The sequence below is a fragment of the Rhopilema esculentum genome, chromosome 17, assembly GCF_057945365.1.
Source record: "Rhopilema esculentum isolate cy_ngs chromosome 17, ASM5794536v1, whole genome shotgun sequence".
Classification (NCBI taxonomy): Eukaryota; Metazoa; Cnidaria; class Scyphozoa; order Rhizostomeae; family Rhizostomatidae; genus Rhopilema; species Rhopilema esculentum.
The window spans coordinates 4,559,906-4,585,526 of NC_142831.1; the positions used below are offsets into that span (position 1 = coordinate 4,559,906).

Genomic DNA, 25,621 nt, shown 5'->3' on the forward strand with positions numbered 1-25,621 from the left:
TTTTGACAGAGAAAACAGGCATTTTTCAATTAATCAATTAAGTTAATAAACAAACAGAAACTAAATTCTTCTTAGTTAAAAAATAAAGTAATGCTTTTCGATACGAAAATTATCATATATTATCTATTATTTGCAAATATTAGCTCATAGTTTAACATTTGGTCCTTCATGCAGCATTTTCTGTTATATTAATCTTTGTTTATTATTTCAATGGTGGATAGTTTCAATAACTATACATTATATAACACATTTAAAATAGAGTGTATGCTTCAAGTGTATCGTGATGACAAGTTTGATTTAGGAATGTTATTATAACATGCTGCTCCTTTTTTCTTGTATTCAAAAAGTTTCATGTTTAGAGCTGAGATAAAATGATATCTAGAAACTATAATTTGTTCCAGGGAATCGAAAACCACAGTTTCTCTCTTTGAGATTCAAACTCCATGAAGCTACAGAATTCGACTATGCAACGCAATGTACAATACTTTGAAATATGCCAGCTGCGTATCGCAAAAGGGATCTTCGACGGGAGATTACCACTGGTATTTGCTCTGAAGCAAAATAAAACCTTCTGCTTTTAGACTTTGATGCTAACAGTAACACGACATAGGGCTAGTATAAGTGACACTTTAATAGCGCAACAAGGGGCAAATAAAATTAATATGAGCTGGTTTTATATCAATCAAACAAATCATTAGCACTCTAAATGCTAAGATAAGCTGCTTAGCTGAAATAACTTTTACCAAAATATCAAAGGATGACTTTCATCTTCAGACAATAGTTTTGGCATCGACTGTAACACCATTTACGATGCAGTGCAATAAAATGGGATAACAAGGAATTCAACATTGTAGTAAAAACATTGTCCAAGCATTAGAAAAGTTGTTGGCCTGAAATCCAGGCTAAAGTACGATGCAGCATTTACAAAAGCTCTCTGTACACAGTTTGCATAGCAAACCAGCTAATACTTGGAGTCCTTCTTGATCAGCTTGCTATTACACAGTATTAACGTCCGCCATATTGAATCATATAGCTGTATTGTGTACAACATGTTCTAGGACATGAAGGCAAACATCTTTGACCACATATCTGTGGACAGTAGCTTTCAGGGGGAGGAGAATAAGGTGGAGGTGGGGGAGGTGGTGGCGGTGGAGGTGGGGGTGGTGGAGGCGGCGGTGGTGGTGGCGGTGGGGGAGGAGGAGGTGGTGGTGGTGGAGGTAGTAGGGCAGGCTTTGATGAAGCTGGTGGGACAATTTCGTACGTGTAGTATGTTTGGTAATTATCTGGTGAGCAACAGACTGGATCACAGCTGGAGGAGCATTGTGAATAGCAGCTCGGCTGGCATTGTGTATTGTTATACGTCACGTTCATCGCTGTAGGAATAAGTTTAAAAATTTATGCAATTTATGTTAATATTTTGATTTATGCAGCAAGGCCAATATTATACTTTTTCAGCATCTAACTTCATATTCCTAATAAAATGAGAATATAACTTATGATAATGATAGTTACATTAATTATTGTACAATAGCTTGATAATATTATTATATTTAAATTAAATAATCATTTTGTATCATCATTTTAGAATGCCCTAGATTAAAGACGCTTTATAAAAAAATTAGATTAGTAAATCTTAATTAACAATTTTCAAGCAAATAAATTATTGACGCATTTTATATCACATTGCAAAATCATTTACCCTTTTTAAGGTTTATATTCTGTGTAGAAAGCTTTATTCTTTATGCACTGAATAAAAAACTATATAAACATAACTATATATTTTAAAATATTACTATTAAGAAAACTTTGTTTAATCCGAATAACTGATTTTTATTTTTAGGCCGAATTAAATTGCACATTTAACAAACGCGAATCAACCAAATACAAAATGGCTTTAAAAAATTTCGACTAACCTGGAATAATCTGTATGTCAATGAGATCACAAATGTATCCTTCACACTCTTCCGTGTATGTGACATTCTTAAGCGGTACCAGAGGGTCAATTGGGGCACCAGGACCAAAACGCATTTCAATGTCAATCAACACACTCACGTGACCTCTGTAAACAAATTTCAATATATTGACATTAAGCCATAAGTTTAAATTGTCATCGTGAAAGCAAAGAGCATAAAACTATTGAAAAATTTGACAGCTCTATGGTGCTGACCAATCAAAATCTAGTTTTAATTTCTTTAGTGGCCTCAATGTCAGAAAGTCTCATCAAATTTGTATAAGAGAAAGTTGGCTTTTTCATATCTCAAAATTAGGAATCGTTAAAGAATAAGGGATACTGCGATAATAGGACACCATAAGGCAGTCAATATTTGGCTTATTATTTCAACAAGGATTGTTTTATGTCAGTCACAACTATTCAATCAAAAAAAACGTGAAACTTCTTTAACTTCATGTGTAAAAGCGTAAAAGCTTAAACCATATTCAAGACAAGATAAAAGTTCTTTAACCTTTTCCACTGTTGATAAAAATTGGTTTAAACATTCAAAATTATAAACAAGTCATAGAAATGTCAAGGCAATGAGCGTCTCTGTCAAGGCCATTGAAAAGAAATACCATAGACTTAGATTAGCTCAATGGGGACATAAAGAGTGCCAATGAAACCTACCTGAAGTCCTTCACAGTAAAGCTTAGGAACCAATCTTTTGTGCCATAGATGTTCATAATCTAGAATAAAATGCCATTCCGATTTCATCACTCACCAAACTCTAATTCAAAGTCTTTGAATAACTTGAGTGATTATGTAATTATCGAAGATCATAGGTATTTGAAAAAGAAACAGTCTCTAGCAAAGGGGCCATACATAATACAGTATCATACCTTCTAAGAAATAATACGAAAAACCAAAAGAAAATTAATCAACACTTTCTGTATAAAGTAGAATTATTTTGCGACCTAAAACTACTCATAATTATTGGTGCAATATTACCTCGACCTTAAGACAGGGACTGCCAAGCCTATTATAAATTTCGAGGGCCGAAAACTTTTCAACATTGTATATGGTATAGGCAAAATAAATAATATTATAACAATTTCCTGAAACTCGAAACAATTTATCTATGCCCTACCAGATCCCTTAGTTAAAGACAATGAAAATGAGTCATATCACGCTAATATCTGGAACTTTGACTGAATCTATCGGTTTCGTACAACTGGCAACTGCTAACAGATTAACAGAATGGATGAAATCACTCACAAGTCTTTCAACCCGCTGGATAACGGAAACTGCAGCAGCACTTGAGCCGTAGACGAGGTCTGGGGACCAGGGCTCCGTTGGGTAGTGCAATGTAATCATGAAAATGACGTCACCTGCAATAGGAAAAAAATGATCCATAACCAATGGGAAAACAAGATTCAATAACTGTCAGAAACCATAGATATAAAACAAAAATGGGAAGAAAAACAAAACAAGCTGTGGTCAATACATCGCATACATCGAATCACTGCCATCTGATTACTACCTCACAAAATAAAGCCAGAAGCAGCAACATATAGAATAAAAGGATAATTACTCCGACCCATACAAATTTTGAAGTTATAAACTATTGTGCTTTGTCACCTTATTCTTATAAAAATTTAAAAATTAATGAATGAAAAGAGATAATATTTAAGTATCAAATAAAAAAACAAGCTTGGAAAAATAAACAAATAAAACGTTGCAATGATGGGGTTGGAGGCACTTCGTAATGTAAAAAATAGTGACCTCACAAATTTGTGAGAAGTCACATCCCGATACAAATTTGTACGAAGTCACATCCCGACTCTATGTCCCCTAAGGGGAGGCTGCTCCGGCCAAATTTTCCCATTACCCAACCACTTTACCCTTGAATACAACGCTGGCCACTAACATTGATATTTTAAAGGACCATTATACAAACATATGAGACAAATTATCTATTTGCTGACCTGGTCTTAGAGCCTTGCAAACAAATGGCTGAATGACATCACAATTATTATCAATCCATCCTTTCTGAGCGTTGAACTGAACGCAGTCCTTTACTCCTGCTCCTGAAGGTGCAGATAACCAACCATTGAACGACAATGGCATGCCATCAACCCATGTGAATGAACCTTCAGTGATGCTGAAAAATGTTTCAATCAATATTAGAAACGTTTTCATAGCTGCTAAAGAAATCAGAGTCATGAAGTATGAAGTATGAAGTATGAAGAAGGAAAACAAAATAAGTATGAAGAGCTATGCAGCATTAGTTTCCCTTGCATAATTTAACGGTCTAACTATATGTGAAGACCTTTGCCTTGTTGATGTTAAGTGTTATAAAGCTAAAACATTGCTTGATTGCGATTATATCTAAGTTTGTTTGTATGTTAAAAATCTTCTTATTTATGCTTTCTGAATAAACTGAAAACTATATATAAAGATGGCTGGCCAGAAGTTTATAAAGTTATTGGTAACTGCGTCATTTCAGTGGCAACTTTTGAGCAAAATAGTTGATTGTCTGCATATAATGAAGCAGAACGTACTGATAATACTAAGATACGATGAACAAAAGCTGCAAATCCATACTAAAACGAGGATGTTATTGTAAAGAGGCTAGATAATGCCCCTTATTCGAATATTCCCGCGATTTTAAAGTCCTAAGTGTTCTAGTGGCTTGAAAACACCAACGACTTGACTGGATATGATACTAGGTATAATAGAGGGAATTAGAAATCTTACCGATCATTTAGGCCAATCCAAGCTTGGGGAACAGTGTTGGTTTGCAACAGCTGAGTCAGGAAATAGTGTTCTTCATCACGTGCCACAGAGACTAAAGAGGCCTTCAAATCGTTACAATGCTCAACAGCTTTCACCCAAGTCATTGATTCCGTATATAACTTGTAGCAATAGGCGCCGTTAGCCTGGAATCCTTCTGGACACGAGCCTGCAATTTGCAACGCTAAATCTTGCAATTCAGAGAAACAAAGTCAAGAAACAAGTCAAATTGCTAGAAAAAAGGTCACCGAGTACTGGAAAAGATGTAAAAACAAATATAATTAAGACGGGTATGACGATGGAGTCCTACAGCCAACTATTTGAGGTGCCAGTGGTTTTCTTCACTTCAAACTTCTACTTTAACTTTATCGGATGACAAACAGTTTGCCAAAGCATCAGCACTAGCGACATTTTGAGAAATTCCTTAAAGAAACTGTGAAGTCTCTCTAAGACTCATCCGTATAGATCTCTTCCCAGTTATTTTTTAACAAAGAGAGGAAAGGAGAGGAGGGTTTATCAAAACATAGAGAGGAAAGTTATTTTTGTATAATGTTTTTTATAAGATCACATGATAACTATAAACGATAGGCCGATATTTGATTCGCTGTCAACCCTGGATTTTCAAGTACTTTGATACTTTCCTATATATGAAATATCATTGATATGTGCTATACACAACAAAATGTGTTTCTGTTATTTTTTACACTTGAAAGAATTCTTCTGAAGTCTAAAATTATCAACACAAGAAAGGCTTAAGCATAAGCGTTTTTACCTGTAGTAGCAGCAGTGACAGCAGAACCTATTAATAAAAAATAAACCTTTTAAAGCCAGATAATAAAAACATAATAAAAATAAGGCCGTTATCATTTAATAACATCGTTATTACATCAGTCTTTCAGTTTCGGTTAAAATCTCTCCGTTTTTCATACTGCCTTTTTGAAGCTTTTGACTATATCAAAAAACGTCAAGCTGTAAAACTGTACATCATAACCTGTTAGTGTACACAATTGCTGCTCAACGTCACATACGTCAGACCGCCTATATTACATGTTCTGCTCTGAGAATTTGTCACAAAATAGGTCTGTAGCAAGTAAAAGCGATTCTACCTATAAACACCAGCTCCAAATAACAAACAGCCCTATGTTATGTGTTTCATAACAAACAGTGTTATGAAAGAACAAAAGAGACATTGCGAAATCGTTTTTGCAACATTAGGAAAAAGTAGTAAGGGGTTATTTTCCAGCATCAACAGGGGAGCTCTGTCCAACAGAGCCAAGAAGTGTCCCTAACACTACACCCTTGATTAACAGTTTAAAAAAAGGAAACGAGCCGTACCTGTAACTGGCAATACGTTGTACTGTATGGAGTCTTCGGTGTCCCCTGCTGGATTAAAGAACGCGACTACGTATGTCATTCCAGGGCTAGCAGGATCAGTAAATTTGCCTACACCGACCTCAGCTGTTCCTCGCCATACGAGCTGAATGAAATACCGGTTCTGATTATTTATCTTCGGTCGCTGGAAATCGTAATTAATTATCTGGTTATACCAGGTTCGGACACTGATTTGAGCAATTGAGACATCGGATATATTTGCCACAAACAGGGCCTGGCCAAACTTCACCTTGGGCATGTGCATGACCCTAGTGCAAATGAACATTTATCATTAGAAACAATTAAAAAACCGATGTAAAGAGGTTGTGGAAAATGGTAATTGCAGATGTATCAACTGAAATGTCGATTTTGAATTCACCTAGAAACGCAAAGGAGTTTAAAAAGATGAATTGTCATATCACAGACAGAATGCACAGTTCAACAGTTAATAGGAATTATATAAGGGGGGATTTGATTTTGGGGTAAGCTGTCAAAAGCAACAGCATTACTCTTTGAAGAGTTTGGCAGAAATGGCCTAAATTTTCCATCACTCGTAGTGCAGATTCATTAAGAATTACCTTCGATATGTTTAACGTTAGCATAAAAATTAATACAAGATCCTTAATCATTAAATCTTTTCAGAACACACTATTTCAAACCAAAGTACATGGACCTTATTAATCTAGCGATCTTGCAGTGTTCTATTTGAAAGAGAGCCAAAAGAATGTCCCATATTTCATAGAGGAAATTCACTCTTACTTGCCCTATGTTTACCCCCCTCTCCCGCTCTGTTATAACAGGACAAACATACCAGTATTGTGAACGGTCGGGGGCAAAAGCAAACCAAAATGAAAACTGAATCAGTCTATACTGTTACACTGGCCCAATTCTCCATTCAAAGATACACAATTACAATTGAAAGTTTGCTTACTTCTTCTCTTTCACAAGATACTCCGCCCATTTCTGTGCTTTCGTCATGAGGGAGTAAGACCAAATCAACGGAACACCACTGTGCATCCTACGATATTTGTTAGCCTCTTCTAGGAACAGCATCTTGAAACTGAGGCTCACCTCTGTATTTAGAAACAGAAATACGTTAGGCATAAACAAAAAAATTTAAGCATTCATGCTGGCAGGAAAGTTAATGTACGGAAAAAAGACTATCAGAGTAACACCATTTCCTATTGGAACAATTTTCAATCAATATATGGAAATCAAACAAAAGATTGTACCAAAGTGCCCCCTCTTACAAAACATTAAAGAGTTTTAGTCACTCTAACTAACGATTTCATTTCCGAGGACGCTGTGATGTGAATTTTTCTTAAACTACTTTTAGAAAAAGGACAAGAATTTAAGATTTTAATGACAAAAAGAGTTTTCGATATTGGAATTACCTTCAGTGATGGGCTTGCTCTCATCGATGCTGAATGGGCTTGATTGATCTCCAGCAGCTAAAAAAAATCATTGTAACAGTAACATCACAACCAAAGTTAAAATGTGAGAGAGAATATTACAAGAAAGCTTGTAGCCCCAAAGATGTATATGTTACTCAAACCACCGAAAATAATAATGAAGGACTTCATTTCTGGTGATTGTGAACATGTCTTTGCTTAGTATCTTCTTTGTATTTCTTTTGAGCATTCGAAATTTTCCCAATACTCCCATACCTTAAAGATTCTAGCGATTCTCAAAATATTTTTCTGGCAAAACTGTCGCCTAATTTGAAACAGGTCTCTTACAAAATCCATCATCTATATTCGCATAAATATTCTCCTGGTTTCTGCGTGATAATAAGAAAGCAATAAATTATGCTGATATAATTTTCCATCATTGAATTATAAATTGAAATGAATCTGGATTATGAAATCTCAGTGTCTGAAATAATTGATAATCCTCTCTAGTTTTATGTCCTAACTCGAGCACAGAAATTACCTTGGCTTTTATGCCTTATCATTATTACAAGAAACCATCTTCGTTTTATGTACTACCCTAAACACAGACACCACCTATCTTCTACGTCCTTTCTTAAAACATAACTCACCTCAGTTAAGTGTTAAGTTTAAAAACAGAGTTATTTCAGTTTTATGTCCTACCTTTTTTGTTTAGAAAATCAATAAGTACAAATAAATGATAGCATACCCTGACAGATGACAGCAGTTACTTGACTAACACCTTCCATAAGATCTCCATAGTCAAATATGAGTCGATGTTGATCTTTAGGATCAGATGCCATGGCTTCCAAGGCGTATTTCATGTAGGCAGTCTCTTCTCCAAAACCAACGCTTACAACCGTTACACCCATGTCTCGTAGTTCAATCGATGGTAGGGTGACGTCATCGGAGCTGTAGCCATCAGTGATTATGACAACAGCCTTTAGAGACGCCTTGCAAATGACCTTGGTCATAACTTCGGATCGCACGACATCAAGAGCCTTGCCTAGAATCAAAAATAGAGGATTCAAAAAATTAATTTCAAACTCTTCCGTGAAGAATAGACATACAGAGCAAGTAAATCTAAACATAGCATTTGTGAATCAAAAATGCTGTTGACAGATAGTGCACCTTTAAATTTCAGTTTGAACCATTAAATATGCGTCTAGTTCTTCCAAACTTCAAAATATAATTGAATCATAAAGTGTGGTTATTAAAAGAAATGGTTTAAAACGTCACAAGCTTTAGATTACGAGTAACATCGATGAATTCAGAAATATATCAATCTATTCAAATTTAGAACTTAAACATTTATTTAGATTTTCTATGTCTTTCATGAAATGTAGGCAACATTTGTGTGAACTTAAATTGTGTGAACCTAAACCTACTAGACACAAATATTTCAGTGACTGGACGTCCCCACTGTGGGGAAATAGCAACATCGACCAAGAGCATCTATCGCTCGCCGCCAACAGCTCTTCCAGATTAATAGAGGGGGGGGGGGCTGGCCTTCATGGGATAAAATAATTCCCGGGTGATAAACAAGGAAACTCGAAAACTGAATATTCGTACACAATCCATGAAGCTGTAAACACACACGTGCCACCTCATACAACGTTTATCATGTCATGTGATTGACACGTGACTTAAATCAATACTTAGGTTTAACTGACCTAACAAGGATCTTTGTTTCTTGTGCTCGATTTGGTTGACGGCAGAGTCCATGCTTAGCACGTCTTTGTATGTTCCGAAATTGAAAATTATTTTCGGATCAGTTCCAGCTTCGACTACAGCAATGTCTGCCCCGGTTCCCACTTGGAATGACCGGTACACATGCTTGGCAAATGTTTTCACCCGGCTGAAAAACCCATCTCGGTTTTTGGCCTCGATTGAACCAGAATTGTCAATCACGATAGCGAGATCGACTTTGGCATTGCATTTTCCACCGGGAACTACAGTAGAAAATATTTTTGCATATTATTTGTAGAGCTGAAACTTAATGAATCAAACATTTAAAAATAAGTTGAAAGATTGTAGAAAAGCAATTTGATGATACAAGAAGTGATTCAAAATATATTTTAAGTACGATGTTTATTCTAGAATACAGCGGCTGGCTCAAGCAGGATATTTCTTTTGCTGCAAGAACAATTTTATCTTAAGTCAACCTTAAATCATGAAGTGAAAACATGGAATATGATTAAATTTCTTCAAAATGAGAGATTTATTGGCATCTTTTGCATTCGTCTTTCAAATTTTCTAAATTCCCATCCATAAATTGGCTATATTTTTACGTTTGACCCACCGTATCTAATAACAAGCACAACGCAACAATTGTTTGTAAAAGACGCAATTATCGGTGTGCACGCTCAGTAGCTCTGTGGTACTCGTTCAGAAGTTCTCGTACTTAGTATGGTCTGTGATGCAATTATGTCTACCACGTTTGTTATATAAATCAAATCAATGCAAAAAATGCTTCTATCTTTGAGCAACAAATAAATATTTTCTAGTCTTCTATAAAGCCTTAACTTCTAGTCACCTAAAACAATGAGTCTTCTTTATTTTCTAGCTGTAAACACGTGAAAATGAATTCTGACCATAAGACTTTAGTTACCTGTTGGTTTAGGAGCAGCTGTTGTTGGCTCCACAGTGCCAATTGGTGCTTTGGTTGTAATGGGTTTGGGGGTCGTTAAAACTGGAGTTTGGCCAGCTTTTGTTGTTATCTCGGGTGGAATAGTTGGTCCTGCTGTTGTCACAGCTAAAAAGTGGCATTACACATACTGTTAACATTATAAAAAATTTAAAAATACATTAATCAAAAATCAGGATTCATTTTGTAGAAGCTAGAGACAATGAACCTAGGAAACCTGTTGAAACCTGACATATAGGGAATATTGGCAAGATGCAGACCATTGGTTAAAGAATGGAAATGTAATGGGGGCAGTTTTTAAAATAAATGCAGATACAGAGACGTATATTAACAGATATCAAGCTTTATAATGGTATATCTAATATTCATAGCATACCTAGCCTAGGCTGTTCAATTGCATACCTTACCTAGTACTTTAAGAAGCAGGAGCATAAATTGTTCATACCTGCAGCTGTTGGTGAGACGGGGAGAGGCGCAGCAGTTGAAGGAGCTGGTGATGGCGGGGGAGCTGCCGATGATGGAGGAGCTGATGTCGTTGCAACTACAATTAAAAATATTTACAAAAATATGAAACTTCTCAATTCTACAAATTATAGAAAAAGATTGAATAAATTACTATCTTTAAACGCTGATTACTGTCTTTTAACATTTAAACTACAATTTTTTAATAGCCTGCACCCTAAAGCGTATTTAAATCACAGCCTTTTTTAGCATCGTATTTGTTAAGATAAAATGAGTAACTATATCATTCAGTTTCAATCAGCTTTTATGAAAACTCAAGTCCCTGTAAATTAGACTCGACCTTTAGCAGTAATGCATCAGGCGCCTAAAGAAGTAAATACAGAATAGTATAAATCACCTTGCAAGATCGTTTTCAAGTCTTCGGTTGTAACTGTTTTGTAAAAGATAACCAAATGATCCAAAAGGAAACTTCCAAAAAGACTGTCTTTGTGGTTCGGTTTCCCAATCGTAAGACTTGTGTAAGTATCGAGAGGGTAGGAAGCTTTTTCTGAGCTGACAGTGGCAACGACTTCGCCATTTTGGAAATACGTCAAGCCGACACCTACAAAAATTGAAAATTGTATTCAAAGCTCGTCCTGTTTTGGCACCAGTAGACATAACGTAATCAAAGTAATTTTGCAAATGTGGTCTTAAAAATAATATAATATTCTTTCAGATCAAATATGATGACGTAATCATTCATATTGACGATATATACACTGTAACACTATATCAAATGCTATTTGATGATTTAGGCCTTATAGTTCACAAGTTACCCATCGTTTTCAGTAGTTCTTACTTGTAGCCAAACCATGCATTAGAAATCTTAGTGTTGTCAGCATCCATGAAGCTTAAACAAGAAGGAATTTTCGATCATAATTCACAGGAATAGCTAACCTTCTTTGAAAGTGAATGCAAAGTGAAACCATGTTTCAGGGATATTCGTTAGGGCTGTTCGATACACAGCAGTGGTTGTTTGTAGCTGCAATTTGAATTTGGATTCCTCTTTTGCATACAGGAAAGCGAATCCACGTGATGAACTGACTTGACCTCCACTAGAGATGATGTATTGGTGATTCTCTGTATTCTTAGCAATGTCATTTGGCTGTATACGCAACCAAAACATCACTGTTATACCATCAGTACACAAACTTATATCGCTAGCACATTCACCTGAAAAGAGGAAAATGGTTTTAAAGACTTACTAATGCGCTACCGCTATTATGCTACATTTTCAAATGAGCCTGTATAGCAATGCTACAAAATTTCAAAACATGCACAGAAGAGAGGGAAAAAGTACATTGTTCTAAGGTTGCCTTCTGTTTGACACTCCTCGGAGTATAAAGCGTTGGAATATGTCAACATGTTGAATGAAAAGTACGTGTTTGCATCACACTTTATGCTTTCAGCTATACGTGCCGTTTTAAAATTCCAAGACAAATTTTAAACTGCTAAGTCATGATTCTCCAGCTTTAACATAGAAATTTACAATAAACTCATAAAACTCATAATCAAGCACAAGAGAAGAAAGTTACTATAGAAACAAAGATAAACAATACCATTAGTAAAAGTCGCAGGACCCAGGGTAACCCTCTGCTAAAACCCGGAACACTTCTCCAGAAAAGTCTCCATTCTTTTGAAAACGAAAGACTATACATTATTTTCACAAATAAGCAAATACTCACTTTTGAAATCACCAACGTTTACCCAGCTTTTGGCAGTCGTTATGAGAGAAACATATTTTCCCCTTGGCTCACCAGAAGTAATAACAGCACCGGCCTAAGAAGTGAAAAGTAACATAACAAAAAAACTAGGCGATTGCAGGTGGTATCACTTGACAAAAAAACGTAAATGAATGTACAGTAAAGTTCCAATAACCCAAACCTTCGCTAAATCGAATTTCCGTTATCGCAACCATTTGTGAATTTGAACCTTCGTTAACTGGAACAGTTTTTGCATTTCTTTGATTCCTCCGCAATACGCTTTAGATTCAGATAGCTCGAAAATTTGTTAACTCGAACCATTTCAATCGTTCACTTGAGGTTCGAGCTACCAGGATAATGCCGTATTTAAAAAGGCTTATTTATTCAATCAATTTACCTTAAGCTCTGCGTTCTTTTTGCTGCTAATGACTTCAGGTGAAACATCACCGGATGAAGTTTTGAAAATATTGTCAAAAGGATAACAGTATTTTGCGTTTTCATATCCAACACCACAAGCACCACCAGCTGTAAAAGAAGCAGAACTCATATTGAAGTGGCAAACTGTGCACGTATTTGTCTCAACTTTACCTTTTGTTGCTAGCAATTGCTTAATGTTCTTTAAACATATTTGATTATTAGCACATTATTGGTGAAATATGCAAAATCTTCTATTTTAGGGAGGTGCAAGTTTCTGTTATCTGGAGTTGCTTCTAAAAGTTTTCGCCACAAGAAAGAGCAGTTTAAACAAAAGTCTTGCTTTTGATATGTTCAATGATTGAGTGTTAATCATTCTTTGCTTCCCAACCAGTACCAATACTAACAAAAATAAACGCCTCTGTATAAGAAGGCCTAAAGACATTTGTTCAGAGTTCAATCAAGCCAGTAGCGGGTTTGTGCGCCAATAAATGGGGGGGGGGGGGGGTGTATGTATTTGGTTTGCTCTGAATAAAAGGAATGCCATCATACGATGGACATTGATCCACAAAACATACACAATACTTTTTGTATTTGTACCCAGCATCTGAGGTTAGTTTTAAGGACAACAAGAAGCTGAGTTTATCGGGTGGTGTCCTGGTCCTTCCTCTCGATGTGACCACACCTCATGATCCTTACCCCTGGAAATACAAAGAGCTGGCGACTCCTCACACTCTGTATGAAAGTTTGTTCATGCTAGAGACTTTAACCCAAGACCCATGGATCTGTAAACCGCGACCCTAACCACCACAGCAGTAAACATTCTTTTTTAACATGACTCACTATTCTATATGATATCGATGACAAATTGTAATGAAAATTTGATCAGTTGTGAAGCTAAAAAAAGAAAGAAAGAAACAAGACAGGGCCAAATATACTTACAAAACCCTTTTGGTGGAGATACTGGTTGCGGAGGAGGAGGGTTTCCTGTGGGAAGATTTGAAAGATATTAATCATGGAAAATAACTTGAAATGCGTATCAAAAGTACGGTGCTTGTAAACTATCAATTAACCTGTAAACTTCATAAACAGATAAAATTTATAGGCTTTAAAATTCCACTTCAAACTTCTTTAGTCCCTACAGCATCCGAAATAAGGTTTTGAAAAAACAAAGAGCTCTCCACTTAAGCCGGGAAATTTGCTACATTCGTAATCCAACTCATTTCATGACAGATAAATTCTAACATACCAGTTATCACTGTGATGATTTGTTCTGGGGTCAAAGCCTTGTACCAAACAACCAAATTGTTTATTTTAAATGACCCAAAGAACTGCTCCCCTCTGTTAGGTTTGCCGAGTGTCATCTTTGTCACGGAGTCAGATGAATATGTTCCAGCTATTTTCGTCCCGGTTCCAGTTTTTATACCGTTTTGATAATAGACGAGCCCATCGTTTGCACCGGCCCCTGTAGTGGAACAGAAATGAGCATTGATAAAGGGTGATGATTTTCGAGCATGCTAGGTTTTTTGACAGGATTGTAAAAAACAGAACTTTCAACAGCTACAGAATACAAAGCCTATCAAGCAATTATTTTCTGTTACAGCACTCGGGGTTTAATAAAGCACGATTATTTAAACGCAATTGTAAGTGTAATAACAATTATAATAATCACAGGGGCTTACAATTTCATCTTCAATGCAAGTCTATATCTTCTTTAAAACATACATCATTTACAACTCAATACTGGATTTTACCATCAAGGGTATTGAAAAATTGGTGTTGCTTATGTGGCTATATAGTAAAAGAAACCATTCGCCCTGGTTTTAAACAATAGATAAATGAAAAATATGGCAATATTAATCTGGTCCTTCAGACAGACAAACTAACAAGGTCTTTTATAGACTTAACTTATCTATTTGTTTCAGAAAATCGACCATTCTTTATTGTATACAAGCAAAACGCCCTCTTCCCATTCCCCTAGGTTAAATACAAGCTAAACAAGAATCACAAACCTTCTTTGAACGTAAACGTAACCGCAAACCAACTCTCCGGGATGCTGCTCAGTTGGATGACGTAATCAGCTGTTGATGTTTGAAGCTGCAGTTTAAAGCCAGTGAACTGGGCATCTTTCTGGTACAAGAAGGCGAATCCACGCGAATCTCTTCTCTGTCCACCCGTTGATATTATATACTGATGGGTATTGCCACCTTGTAGATTTGTATTGATATTTATGGCTGTCATCTTGATCCAAAACATTACAGTGATGCCCTCGGAACATTTGTCAGGATCAGAAACACATTCACCTACGAGAGGCATGGTACAATAGCATGGGAATGTGGTTGGAAGTAGAAATACAGAGCATCAGATGAACAGATTTAAGACTTATATTCCCCTGATATTATGTTTAGAAAAATGCCAGGAGAACAACAGAAGATAGAGCTAAAATTTCTTTTAACCGGATAATAAAAAGAAAGAAACACAATAGAGTGAATATGGAAATTTTGATAGGTGACACACCAAACTCCTCAGTTTAGTTTAACGTATCAGTTTAACGAACCTTAAACCAAGAGCGTTGTTAACTGGCTTGAATCAAGAGTGGAATCTTATATTCATCAGTGGTTTTCCCAGAGAAATAACAAAAAATAAATCTCTGAAAATTCACACGAGACAATTTTCTATCATACCTAAAAGAGATGCATGACTACGACATAAAGTAATAAGTTTTGATGATTCACCTATGGAGAACATATGATTCAAGCCCAGACCATGTGAAAAAAGATGCGAGACACATACCGGTATAGCCACCAAGATCAGCTGTAGCTCCAGTTGTTGTCAAGTCCAACACCAGCCCATGGCTTGTGGTTTGACTGATTTTCGCTTTCTATTATACAAAGGATTAATTTACTCAGCAAGGATGGGGGCAGATTAAGTCAATAAAATGCCACAATAGTGCTAAGTATAGGGGCAGGTGAAGTCTCTAATATTCACAGCCACTACGATGCCTACGGCAAGAATTTGTTTCACAGCGGAGATTTAAAACTCTAAATACGTTTTTAGTACCGCAAAATTAGAAGATGGCACGAAATATCGGAATCTTATCATACTGAAGTACTTTTCATTCGTTCTCACTTTTCGAAGAGTATAAACGTCGTTATGACCGAAAGTAAGCTTAAAATTTATTGCAGTTCTGATATTTGTGCCTGATACGATTTTGAAACAGCAAAGTGATTAAAACATATATTTGAACATAATAAAAACTTCAAACGCAAAATTACAAATTCTAGTATATATTATTATAACGATTTTGTAAGCAAGGCAGAAGAACCGAAGAATTCAGAACAAATTACGTGAAAGCTTCCAGCTCAGAACCCAATGCTACAGCAGATAATGATACCATGGCACTAACTCAAGAACTATGATCTTGAGTTTTGTCGAGATTTCAAATGTTATCATATAACTATATATAGATAATTTTCAATCTGTAACTTTTATTTCACATAAAGGCTGTGAGAATAAGAAATTTCCAAGCTTTAATGAAATGCTTACCTGGTTCAAGACTCCAACTTTGTTCTTCAAAGATTCTTTCGTTTGTCTCAATTCATTGGCTGATTCAAATGTCCAACAGTAGTAGGCACCTTGGAACTTAGCAGGGCATTGGGCTGTGAAATCATAACAATACGTATACAGTAATTCTCCACTAAATTAACATCAGAACAGATCAGGGGCGGATCCAGAGCAAACTTAAAGAAGGGTCAGTTGGTAGTGGGGGCGCTGAAAAATTTTCAAGAATTAGTGACCAGAGTAAGCTGTATACATAACTTTGAGGTAATCCTTGAAGCAAATTAACCCAGCGGTCTCAGAAACTTATTCATCTGATTCGAATTTTTCAAAAGGGGCGCACAATTTCCTAAAAATGAGCGCCAGACTTGCTGCAACTCTTCGAGGGAGGGGCATCTGCCCCTAGTTGCCCCTCCTCCCTTAGATCGACCACTAAACAGATGTATTCATCTATTCTCCTTTAACAATAAAAAAGATGTCGGTTCTTTGCCGTATGGATGGTTGAGTTATATGAAAACATTTCTCCAACAAGTATTGAAATAAAATACATGTAAACCGTAATAAGCAAAGTTTAAATTAAATCTAAAATCCATGTAAAGTGAAAGGCTCTGATATCTAATTTTTGCATCTATGAAATTATGTATTTTTCAAACGAAATAAAGTAGCAGATTTTCAAAAAATAGTTGCATTAAACATTACTATTGGTACTAAAATGACGTCAAAATGAGTATTCATACAACGACGTCATAAAACAGGTATTTTAGTAAACAGGGTAATGATGAACCTACCGTGAGCTTGCTTGCTTGCTAAAAATTCAAAAATAAAATTCGAATTTAGAACTTCAAGCTGATGAGTGAACTGGGCAATTCTATATTGAAGTGATTTGTGAAATTCCTAATTCACTGCTAAATGCAGCAAGGCAAAAAGACCTGCTACATTTTTGTCAAGCTTAAAATGACAATATTTTATATCATTTCCTGACTTAAAGCCAAAAATATGAGTAAATACTCATTAGAAAAATCAAAGACATTTCTAAAGATGTTAGAGATAAATTTTGTTTTTAATGGCAATGATTCTAAGCTAAAAACGTTTTGGGTAGCACTGGGTAGCACTGAAAAAGAAGAAAAATATAAAAAAGATAGGAATTAATTGAAGGTTACGAGCTTCAAACAGTTTTTGCTCCTTGGGAGACTTCTGAGGGGTTCGCAAAAACAGAAGCAGGACGAAAGAATGAAGAGAGTCCGTAGAAAAATTTCCTACTTGAAATTGAAGAACTTCTTACCAAAAGATTAGCTCTTGAACATATAAAAAATCATTGCATTTTAAAAGAGCTTGTAGTACATAGCAAAATTTAAAAGAAAAAATTTACCCCTGGAAAGAGCTAGCAGTGAAAAATTCAAAGACCTCAGAGAAAATTGTATTCTTTGCGACCTTTTAGTACAATAAAAGACCATGAAACATGAAATTAAGTTAATACGTACCCTTGCAAACAACATCAGCAATTTTACCGACTTCGTTTGCCAGTGTTTTGAATTGAGATCTCAAATTAAACGAAGGATCGCTGGCCCATTTGTTCATGTTTTCGTCACTGACACCATTTCCAACGGCTACAAGAAGGATCTTGATACCAGCCTTCTTGATCTCCTCCGCAGCAGCATCAGCGTCCGCTTGGTCACTAGGATTTCCATCTGTAATAACAACCAGTATTTTCGCAGCATTGTCTTCTCTCTTCGTTGCTTTGTCGAAAAATTCGCTTTTTGCTTTCCTGAAAGCAACGCCTGTGTATGTGTCGATATAATTTTTCGTTGGAAGTTTGTCGATCTCGGTGACCATTTCAGCTGCTGTTTTGTATTTGTTAAAGTCAAATACAGGCTGTTGGGATGAAATAGGAAAACTATTAAAGGTTAATGAACGAATAATGCGAAATTAAAAATGCCTTTAGGGTTATCTAAGGTAATAATGATTGTTGTCATTTTCAAGAGGTTAACTTTTAGCGAGTAAGACATTAACACTCATCATTTTTATCTACATTGTCTGCAAAAGATTCTGGTTTTTAATAAGTTGAATATATCAATAAAATTATCACCAGCTCTAGATGAAAAAAAGTAAAAAGTTTGAATTGCAACAAGCAAAAACTTTCACAAAGATAGCTAAATCTTTCAGTTTCTAAGAATTATACAATATACAATTATACAATTATAAGCTGGTTTAAAGCAAACTGCCATGTCTAGTTTTCTTGTACCATTACTCACCAGTGGTACTTTATCACCAAACAGCATGAGAGCGAACCGAGAGTCTTTAGGAGAGACATCGAATGACTGTACTACTGTTTTTAGTCCTTCAACTATAACGGTTTTGAAGTAATTTGGAATTCCAGCTATGCGACCTCCTAACTCAACTGATTGTGAGGCATCAACAACTAATGCAATATCAGCTGGAACCTTGCATTTTGGAGAAGATGTAGACGGGGGTAACTGACCTGCAAGAAGAATAAAAGATTGCCATTCTTTGAATCAGAGGTTCATAACTAGGATCCTTATCAGAGCACATTATTTTTACCCTTATATCAAATTGAATTAGAACATAATTACACTTAAAGCATTTCAAACCCTTATAAATCTATCTGTTTTTATTGCTATTTAACTTTTTAATATCGAACTTGCTTGCTGTACACGTTATTTTTTGACGACGATAATTAATTCGCTATTGCTTTCTAGAAGAATTTTACTTTAATTCCCAGTTTATTCAATTTATTACATTGAATTGAAATTGCAATTGACAATTTCTAGAGACTAATTGTGACAGGACGTATCATGCTTATGTTGCCTTACATTAGAAGAAAAAGGAGTATAAAAATTTAATAATTGTAAAATATGGAGAAAATATTTAAATTAACCATAACTAAATTTTTCCTAACGAGTTAATATTTTATCGATTCTTTCTAAAAAATATATTGAGTAACCTTAAGAAATATATTGAGACTCTTTCACACAAAAAAGATGTTCTTTAAACTTCGGTTGGAAATGAAGTGTCTCGCATCCCGGAAATATGTTCAAATAAAATTTTTGTAATACAAATATTGCAATGAAATGATTCATTTGATTTACGTAGCATTTACATCCATATTTTAAGAAGTTATTTAATTCATTTTCCAGAAAGAGGAAAACATTTTAAACCGATTATTTACAATAGAATTACATTTAACATTACAAAATTGAAAAAATGGGTTCGAAAGAAGGATGGTTAATAGATGTCACATCACAAATGCCCAGGTTTTCTTCTGATAATATAGGACAAATTTAAGATTGTTAAACTTACCACTAGTACATGAAAAAATAGCAAAAATGCATAGGACTAGAGATGGACTTCGGGCTATCATCATGAAAATTCTACAAGGTAAAAACATTTGATTGTGAAAAACAGTATAATAGAATATCAATAAAACCTATATTTGATCTTACAAAATTGATAAATAGAAAAAAGGTTCCTTTTGTTCATCGCTAAATAATATTGCATTAAAATATATCTTATTGGCAAGCAATTTAAATTTTTGAACGGGTCAAAACTTTAGCGAAGTTCCAAGGGCCTAGGTTGTAAGAGTTCAACATTATGCAGCATAATACCAGATTTGAAAAATGGCTTTTGATTTATGATTGAAAAATCTACACATTGCTAACAGGCGAGTTTATGAAAAACGCTTTAGCGAACGAATAGAAAACTTTGATATGAACAGATTCTTGAAGTTATTTTCTCAAAGTGTTTGATTATAATTTGAGGAAAAAAACTGCTTAAAATGTGCAAATTAACTAGATAACGATAAATCTAGAAATTGCTTGTATTAATTATCTAATCTACGGTCAACGACCATTGCAAACTTGCTCTCTTCAATCTTCTTATGATACAAATAAAATATAAGGTTTTTCACTTCGTTCTGCTAGGAATGTTCTTCTGTTACTCTTTTGTGTATTTAGAAGAAGTTATAAACAAACAAAAGGAGGAAATCGACCTTTAAACAGCCTTTTTCACTGTGACGCCTTAAACGCTTCCTTGATGATAAATTCAGGCATAATCATCGAAAATAAAGATAACATACCTTTAAAAACTACTCGAGAAACAAATCATTTAGTTCAATAAATCCAAGGCTTTTCTCATACCTCTTTGTATCCACTATCTACTCATTTGTGTATTTGTAAATCTACAAAAATCAGTAAAAAAGTTTCAATTTCGACAGCGAATTTCACATCTAAAATCGCAGAAGCAAGCGATTGTCAATAGCCATTGATTTTCCATTGAGCAGTATGATTGCGTCAGGTGTTGAGATCAAAAAGTCGACATAACAGGTTGGCCGTAAGACAGTTCGACTGCACACAAGGCAGCCCTGTGGTTGTTTATGATCTAGGAGGCTAAAGCCGCAGTCTTCAAGTCTGTTGCACTTGAAATTACATTTGAACAACTATGAAACTAAATTTGATCAATCATATTTCGAAATTTACACCTCCAGTACAAATGCATTTGACGGCACCTTGGACCGTGCCATCACAAATCATCCCATCACAATGCCATTAGTATAAAGCTCTGAGTCGACTGTATAACTTTGTTTATTACTTCTTACGTTAGATACCCCCCGTCGAACTGATCTTTGTATCTTGTAACGCTAAAAGCTGAAATTCCTACATTAACAAGCAGGATGTTAGAAATATAACCAATGTTGCCTTTTCTAAAAACATCCTTTCCCAGGCTCTACAAATAAAATTTTCCCCGAATTTCATAGTCAAGACTGACGCAAAAATATCAATGCTTTATGAACACTGATAAAAACATGAAGAAGATCAGAAATTAATAGCCTTGTAAAAGTGGAAAAGCCGATTTTCTATTAACCCGATGCTATACTTCTTAAACGTGAGAATCGTACAGTGGTAAACCTAAGAGTTTTAATCAAGAAATTAAATGATAAAATTTGAAGGAACCAAAAAGTTACACCTTCCGTGTAAACTGCAAAATAAAAGTTCATAATTTGGCTGGCGAACGGTTTGAACTTCAAACACGGAATTCAAATGGGAGCAAGTACAATTCACCGTTTTCCTTATTCGCTCGGAGCGCAATGCATTCTGGTACTTGTAGTTAACAACAACACGGCAATCGGCGCGCTCTTCAAATCATTGCAAATATCGCTCAATCGCACTGTACGGCTGTTTACGATTTAAAAGATGGATAACCCTTCAATTACCAAAGAAACAAATACAGATACTTCTTCAAACAATCGCCCTAGTTTTTTTCAAAACTCTAGCCCGGGGCAACTCGCTGTACTACACCAAAAGCCAGAAGCTGTCGATATGGGAAGAGTCCTAAGAGTAGGCCTATGTGATGAGATCCCTAAAAAGCAATCAAAAGCTGGTGGATTCACGTGTTGCGTGCCAGGTTGTTTCAACAATAGCAAAAGAAACCCAGCTCTTAGTTTCTACCAGTTTCCGTTTGGAAATCGGCAAGAGAAGATCGACCTGAGGAAAAGATGGATATCCCTCATCAGTCGCAAGGACTTCAAACCAACGAATGGACACAGGGTTTGTTCGGTACACTTCGTTGGTGGAAAAAAGACTTACATGAGCAACGTGCCGCTCATCGTTCCAAAGGCAACTCGTCCCAGCATACCAAAACCAAGAGCAACATTTAAATGTCGTAACAGAGCCCTCACGGAAGAACGATTCGATCGGGAAAAACTTGTCGAAGTAATTGCAAATGGTGATGAGAACTTACCTGAGGCAGTTAATTCTGACAACCAGGCAAATGAGCTTGCTGCTCTGAGGAAGCAAATGGAAGCAAGGGAAAGACAGCACAAAGATGAAATAGAATCTCTTACAAAAATATTGGGTCAGGCTAAAAAAGAGAATGAATCAATGAAAGCAAAGATTAAACAAGTATCATTTCATGTTGATGATATAAAGGATGATACTGAACTATTTCATTTTTATACTGGTTTCCAAGATCATGAAACATTTCTGATATTTTTTGATTTTCTAATGCCAGCAGCAGAGAAGCTTATATACTACAAGTCAAACACAAATGCAGATACAATTTGCCCTGAGAATCCAAAGCGTGGACCAAAGAGAACACTGGCACTAGAGCAAGAGTTGTTTCTTGTCCTTGTACGTTTACGGTGTGGACTTTTAGAAAAAGACATAGCTTACAGGGCAGGTATTTCTGTTGGGCATTTTTCTAGGATCTTCATCACCTGGATTGATTTCCTATATACAAGGCTTAGACAGCTGCCAATATGGGCATCAAGGTCAACTATTGATGAAACAATGCCAAATGCATTCAAAGAAATGTACCCAAGTACACGTGTGATATTGGATGCTACTGAAATATTCATGGAAATGCCTAGTTCACTCAGGTCACAGAGTGAAACATACTCTAACTACAAACATTGCAATACTGCAAAGGGCTTGCTTGGTATTGCACCTTCAGGTGCAGTAACATTTGTGTCACACCTATATGCTGGCAGATGCAGTGACAAAGCAGTCACAAGGGATTGTGGTATCCTTAACCTTTTGGAAGCAGGTGATACAATCATGGCTGACAAAGGGTTTAACATAGAAGATGATCTTCCACCACAAACAGGGCTGAATATACCCCCTTTTCTCAAGGAAAAAGCTTCATTGACATTAGAAGAAGAAACAGAAACCAGAAGAATTGCCTCCCTACGTGTACATGTTGAGCGAGCCATTAGACGAATAAAAACTTTTAAGTTACTGAAAACAATATTTCCAATTTCAATGTCTGCTAATTTGGATAAAGTATGGGTGGTTTGTGCATATCTATCAAACTTTTTACCACCACTTATAGCTAAGAAATAAATGTGATTTCATACAATTGAAAAATTTTTTTTGTCTTTGTATCACTGTTTTTTAGGAAATTTCTTTTATCATTAAATTAAATGGAAATACACTTTTCATCAATTAACTTGGGCAATGGTTTTAAATTTTTTGCATTTCAATTTAGGAAGTGAGAGGAAATTGTCTCCTGTGTCACAAAATAATTTTGCCCCTACCCCACCTACAACTGTAGCATTTGATGACTGTAGCATTTCCTTAAACATAGCCATTACACCATTTAAACTCTAATTTGATTTCAGCTCAGCTCTAGAAATTCAGTTTGTTTGTTTTTTTTCATGATCAGAGAATTTTGGAGATGAAAAAATTGTCCTGACTTGTAAATTTTCCCATTAAGACATGACATTCTAACCAATGCCAAAATGACATAGCAGTTATTTAAAAGCAGTAAAAACAGATTTCATTTGGCTTCAACGCATCATAAATATCATATATTTTAATTTATATCAACATAAATGTTTCAAAAAATGTTGCTAACTTTGGTAACATTACAGTTTTCCAAAAATGACAGTCACATTCTAAACGTTGCACATATATATCTATGTCAGTATAAACAATAATGTCTAGCCATGAAAGGCCAATTATGTTCATTATTCCTTGGCATTGATAATAATAATGATGCTTTTCTTTCAAATTTGGCCCAGATCCTGAATCTCCCATGAAAAAGTTTTTATCTTGGCATGAATCTTGAACAGTTAAGTTCCTTTTTGTGTAAGGGCACTTAATCTCTATGCCGCCTACAAGCATCCCATCTTGAATTATCAATCCATCAGGGCTTGCACCAAGCCATGGCCATTTAGGATTGATCATCAGACCGCACTCAACAACATTACCTTGGTGGCAGAATTCTGTTTTGTACCTTTCTAAAGCCACCTTTTCCTTTTCAATGCCCCATTGTAACCCTGCTGTATTTGGCCCAGTTCCATCCCTCCTTTTAGCTATTTGATCAAGAATAGATTTTGGAAACACATTTTCCCTTCTTCTTAAGATTCTGCCAAAAAGGGATGATGTCAGTCGCTTTGACCTTTCTAAGAACCAGCGGTGGCTGCTTGCCTGTTTTCTTGTTTCTTTTTCAATCACTTTAATATCTTGTAAAGTGACTCCAACATTATGGGCTATACTGGCTGAAGTGGCCTTGGCAAAAAGACTAGAATCCATCTCTGCATGCATGTTTTTGAAAATATCATATGACATTTCCATAAAATTGCTGGATGGTGCTAATTCTTGTGCTGGATTTCCAGAGTGTTCAAAAAAGTCACAAGGTTTAAACTCGTTGCCTTTCAGAGTTTGAGCTAGTAAGTTGGCTTTCCCAGCCTTCTCTAAAGATTCATACAAACTTTGAATTTTACTACTGGCAACAACCTTTGCAAATGGAGGGGTTGCACAGAAATCTGTTCGGCTACCTGAAACTGCTGGCCTTTTACGCTTGCAAGACTTGTCTTTTTCAGGCATAGCTTTCTCAAAGCTCAAGTCTGCAAATTTGACAGCAACAGTTGAATTAAGTTTTCTTCCAGGCTCACACCATTTTTGAAGCACCTGAGTGCAGGTCAAATCCTCTGGAACGCAAGGCAGGCCCAAATTCGAAAAGTCCAGAAGAGTATACAGGAGTGCAGCAACATGTTTACAACAACCACCTTGTCCAGCTTTACAGTTGCATTTTGCTTTAACTACTGTTCCTGTTGATTGGTCTAAATGTGCATAAACTATGTATTTAATGCTCTTCATTGAAGCAGAAACAAATGCTTTTACCAAAAACAATGTAACGCAACCATATTCAACATCTGGTTTGACCCTCACTTTGCTCAAGTACCCTTCTTTCCACAACTTGTAGCCTTGGAGCTTGTTTCTGTAGGCATTCGGTGCAATATGATCAGGCATGTTCATTGCGTTATCAATAAGTTTCTCATTCAAACGGCTTTCCGTAAATCTAGGCATACATTTCAAATCAACGGTCCAGCTTCCATCTCTGAGATCAACGAAGTTATCATCGAAGGTAACGTCACTCCGTACCGCCATTTTGCTGGTAGCCTCTGGTACTTCTTCTTGCTGTAATACAACGAGTTGCCCCGGGCTAGAGTTTTGAAAAAAACTAGGGCGATTGTTTGAAGAAGTATCTGTATTTGTTTCTTTGGTAATTGAAGGGTTATCCATCTTTTAAATCGTAAACAGCCGTACAGTGCGATTGAGCGATATTTGCAATGATTTGAAGAGCGCGCCGATTGCCGTGTTGTTGTTAACTACAAGTACCAGAATGCATTGCGCTCCGAGCGAATAAGGAAAACGGTGAATTGAACAAATACAAGTTCATTTCCATGACTAAACTTGAAATGCAGCCAAAGTTAGAAACCAATTTATAATACAAAAAGTAGCCAGCCATATTG

General features: G+C 35.9%; 4 protein-coding genes across 6 annotated transcripts in view; 1 reads left to right on the forward strand and 3 right to left on the reverse strand.

Annotated features, from left to right (window-relative positions):
* Positions 1–20,639, reverse strand: LOC135695847 (uncharacterized). Of its 3 annotated transcripts, none has more exons than XM_089113323.1 (28): positions 20,505–20,639; positions 19,669–19,739; positions 18,603–18,829; positions 17,832–18,222; positions 17,139–17,156; positions 16,339–16,451; positions 15,586–15,673; positions 14,805–15,095; positions 14,042–14,257; positions 13,735–13,779; positions 12,776–12,903; positions 12,361–12,454; positions 11,573–11,848; positions 11,034–11,237; positions 10,620–10,715; positions 10,139–10,282; positions 9,201–9,479; positions 8,237–8,533; positions 7,492–7,548; positions 7,029–7,170; positions 6,062–6,366; positions 5,499–5,525; positions 4,691–4,916; positions 3,919–4,094; positions 3,209–3,321; positions 2,621–2,679; positions 1,914–2,059; positions 1–1,373 (listed from the first exon to the last, which is right to left on the reverse strand). In XM_089113323.1, exons 2-28 carry the CDS (start codon positions 19,730–19,732, stop codon positions 1,006–1,008), a joined length of 4,590 nt encoding a protein of 1,529 aa, XP_088969449.1. In that variant the 5' UTR covers positions 19,733–19,739; positions 20,505–20,639; the 3' UTR covers positions 1–1,005. The 3 variants fall into 3 exon arrangements, with proteins under 3 accessions (XP_088969449.1, XP_065071124.2, XP_088969448.1); XM_065215052.2 differs by having other exon boundaries at positions 4,691–4,895; positions 20,444–20,584; XM_089113322.1 differs by having other exon boundaries at positions 20,444–20,584.
* The window catches only part of LOC148958158 (uncharacterized), an 11,168-nt gene continuing 5,990 nt past the window's right edge, over positions 20,444–25,621 (reverse strand). The window contains exon 5 of the mRNA XM_089113326.1: positions 20,444–20,545. The gene's annotated coding sequence lies outside the window, so the exon portion shown is untranslated. The remainder of the gene's footprint in view (positions 20,546–25,621) is intronic.
* LOC135693070 (uncharacterized) lies at positions 21,558–23,204 on the forward strand. Its single transcript, XM_065211444.2, has one exon. The coding sequence runs from the start codon at positions 21,558–21,560 to the stop codon at positions 23,202–23,204; it is 1,647 nt and encodes a 548-aa protein (XP_065067516.1).
* Positions 23,682–25,391, reverse strand: LOC135696344 (uncharacterized). The gene has a single exon (XM_089113325.1). The coding sequence runs from the start codon at positions 25,389–25,391 to the stop codon at positions 23,682–23,684; it is 1,710 nt and encodes a 569-aa protein (XP_088969451.1).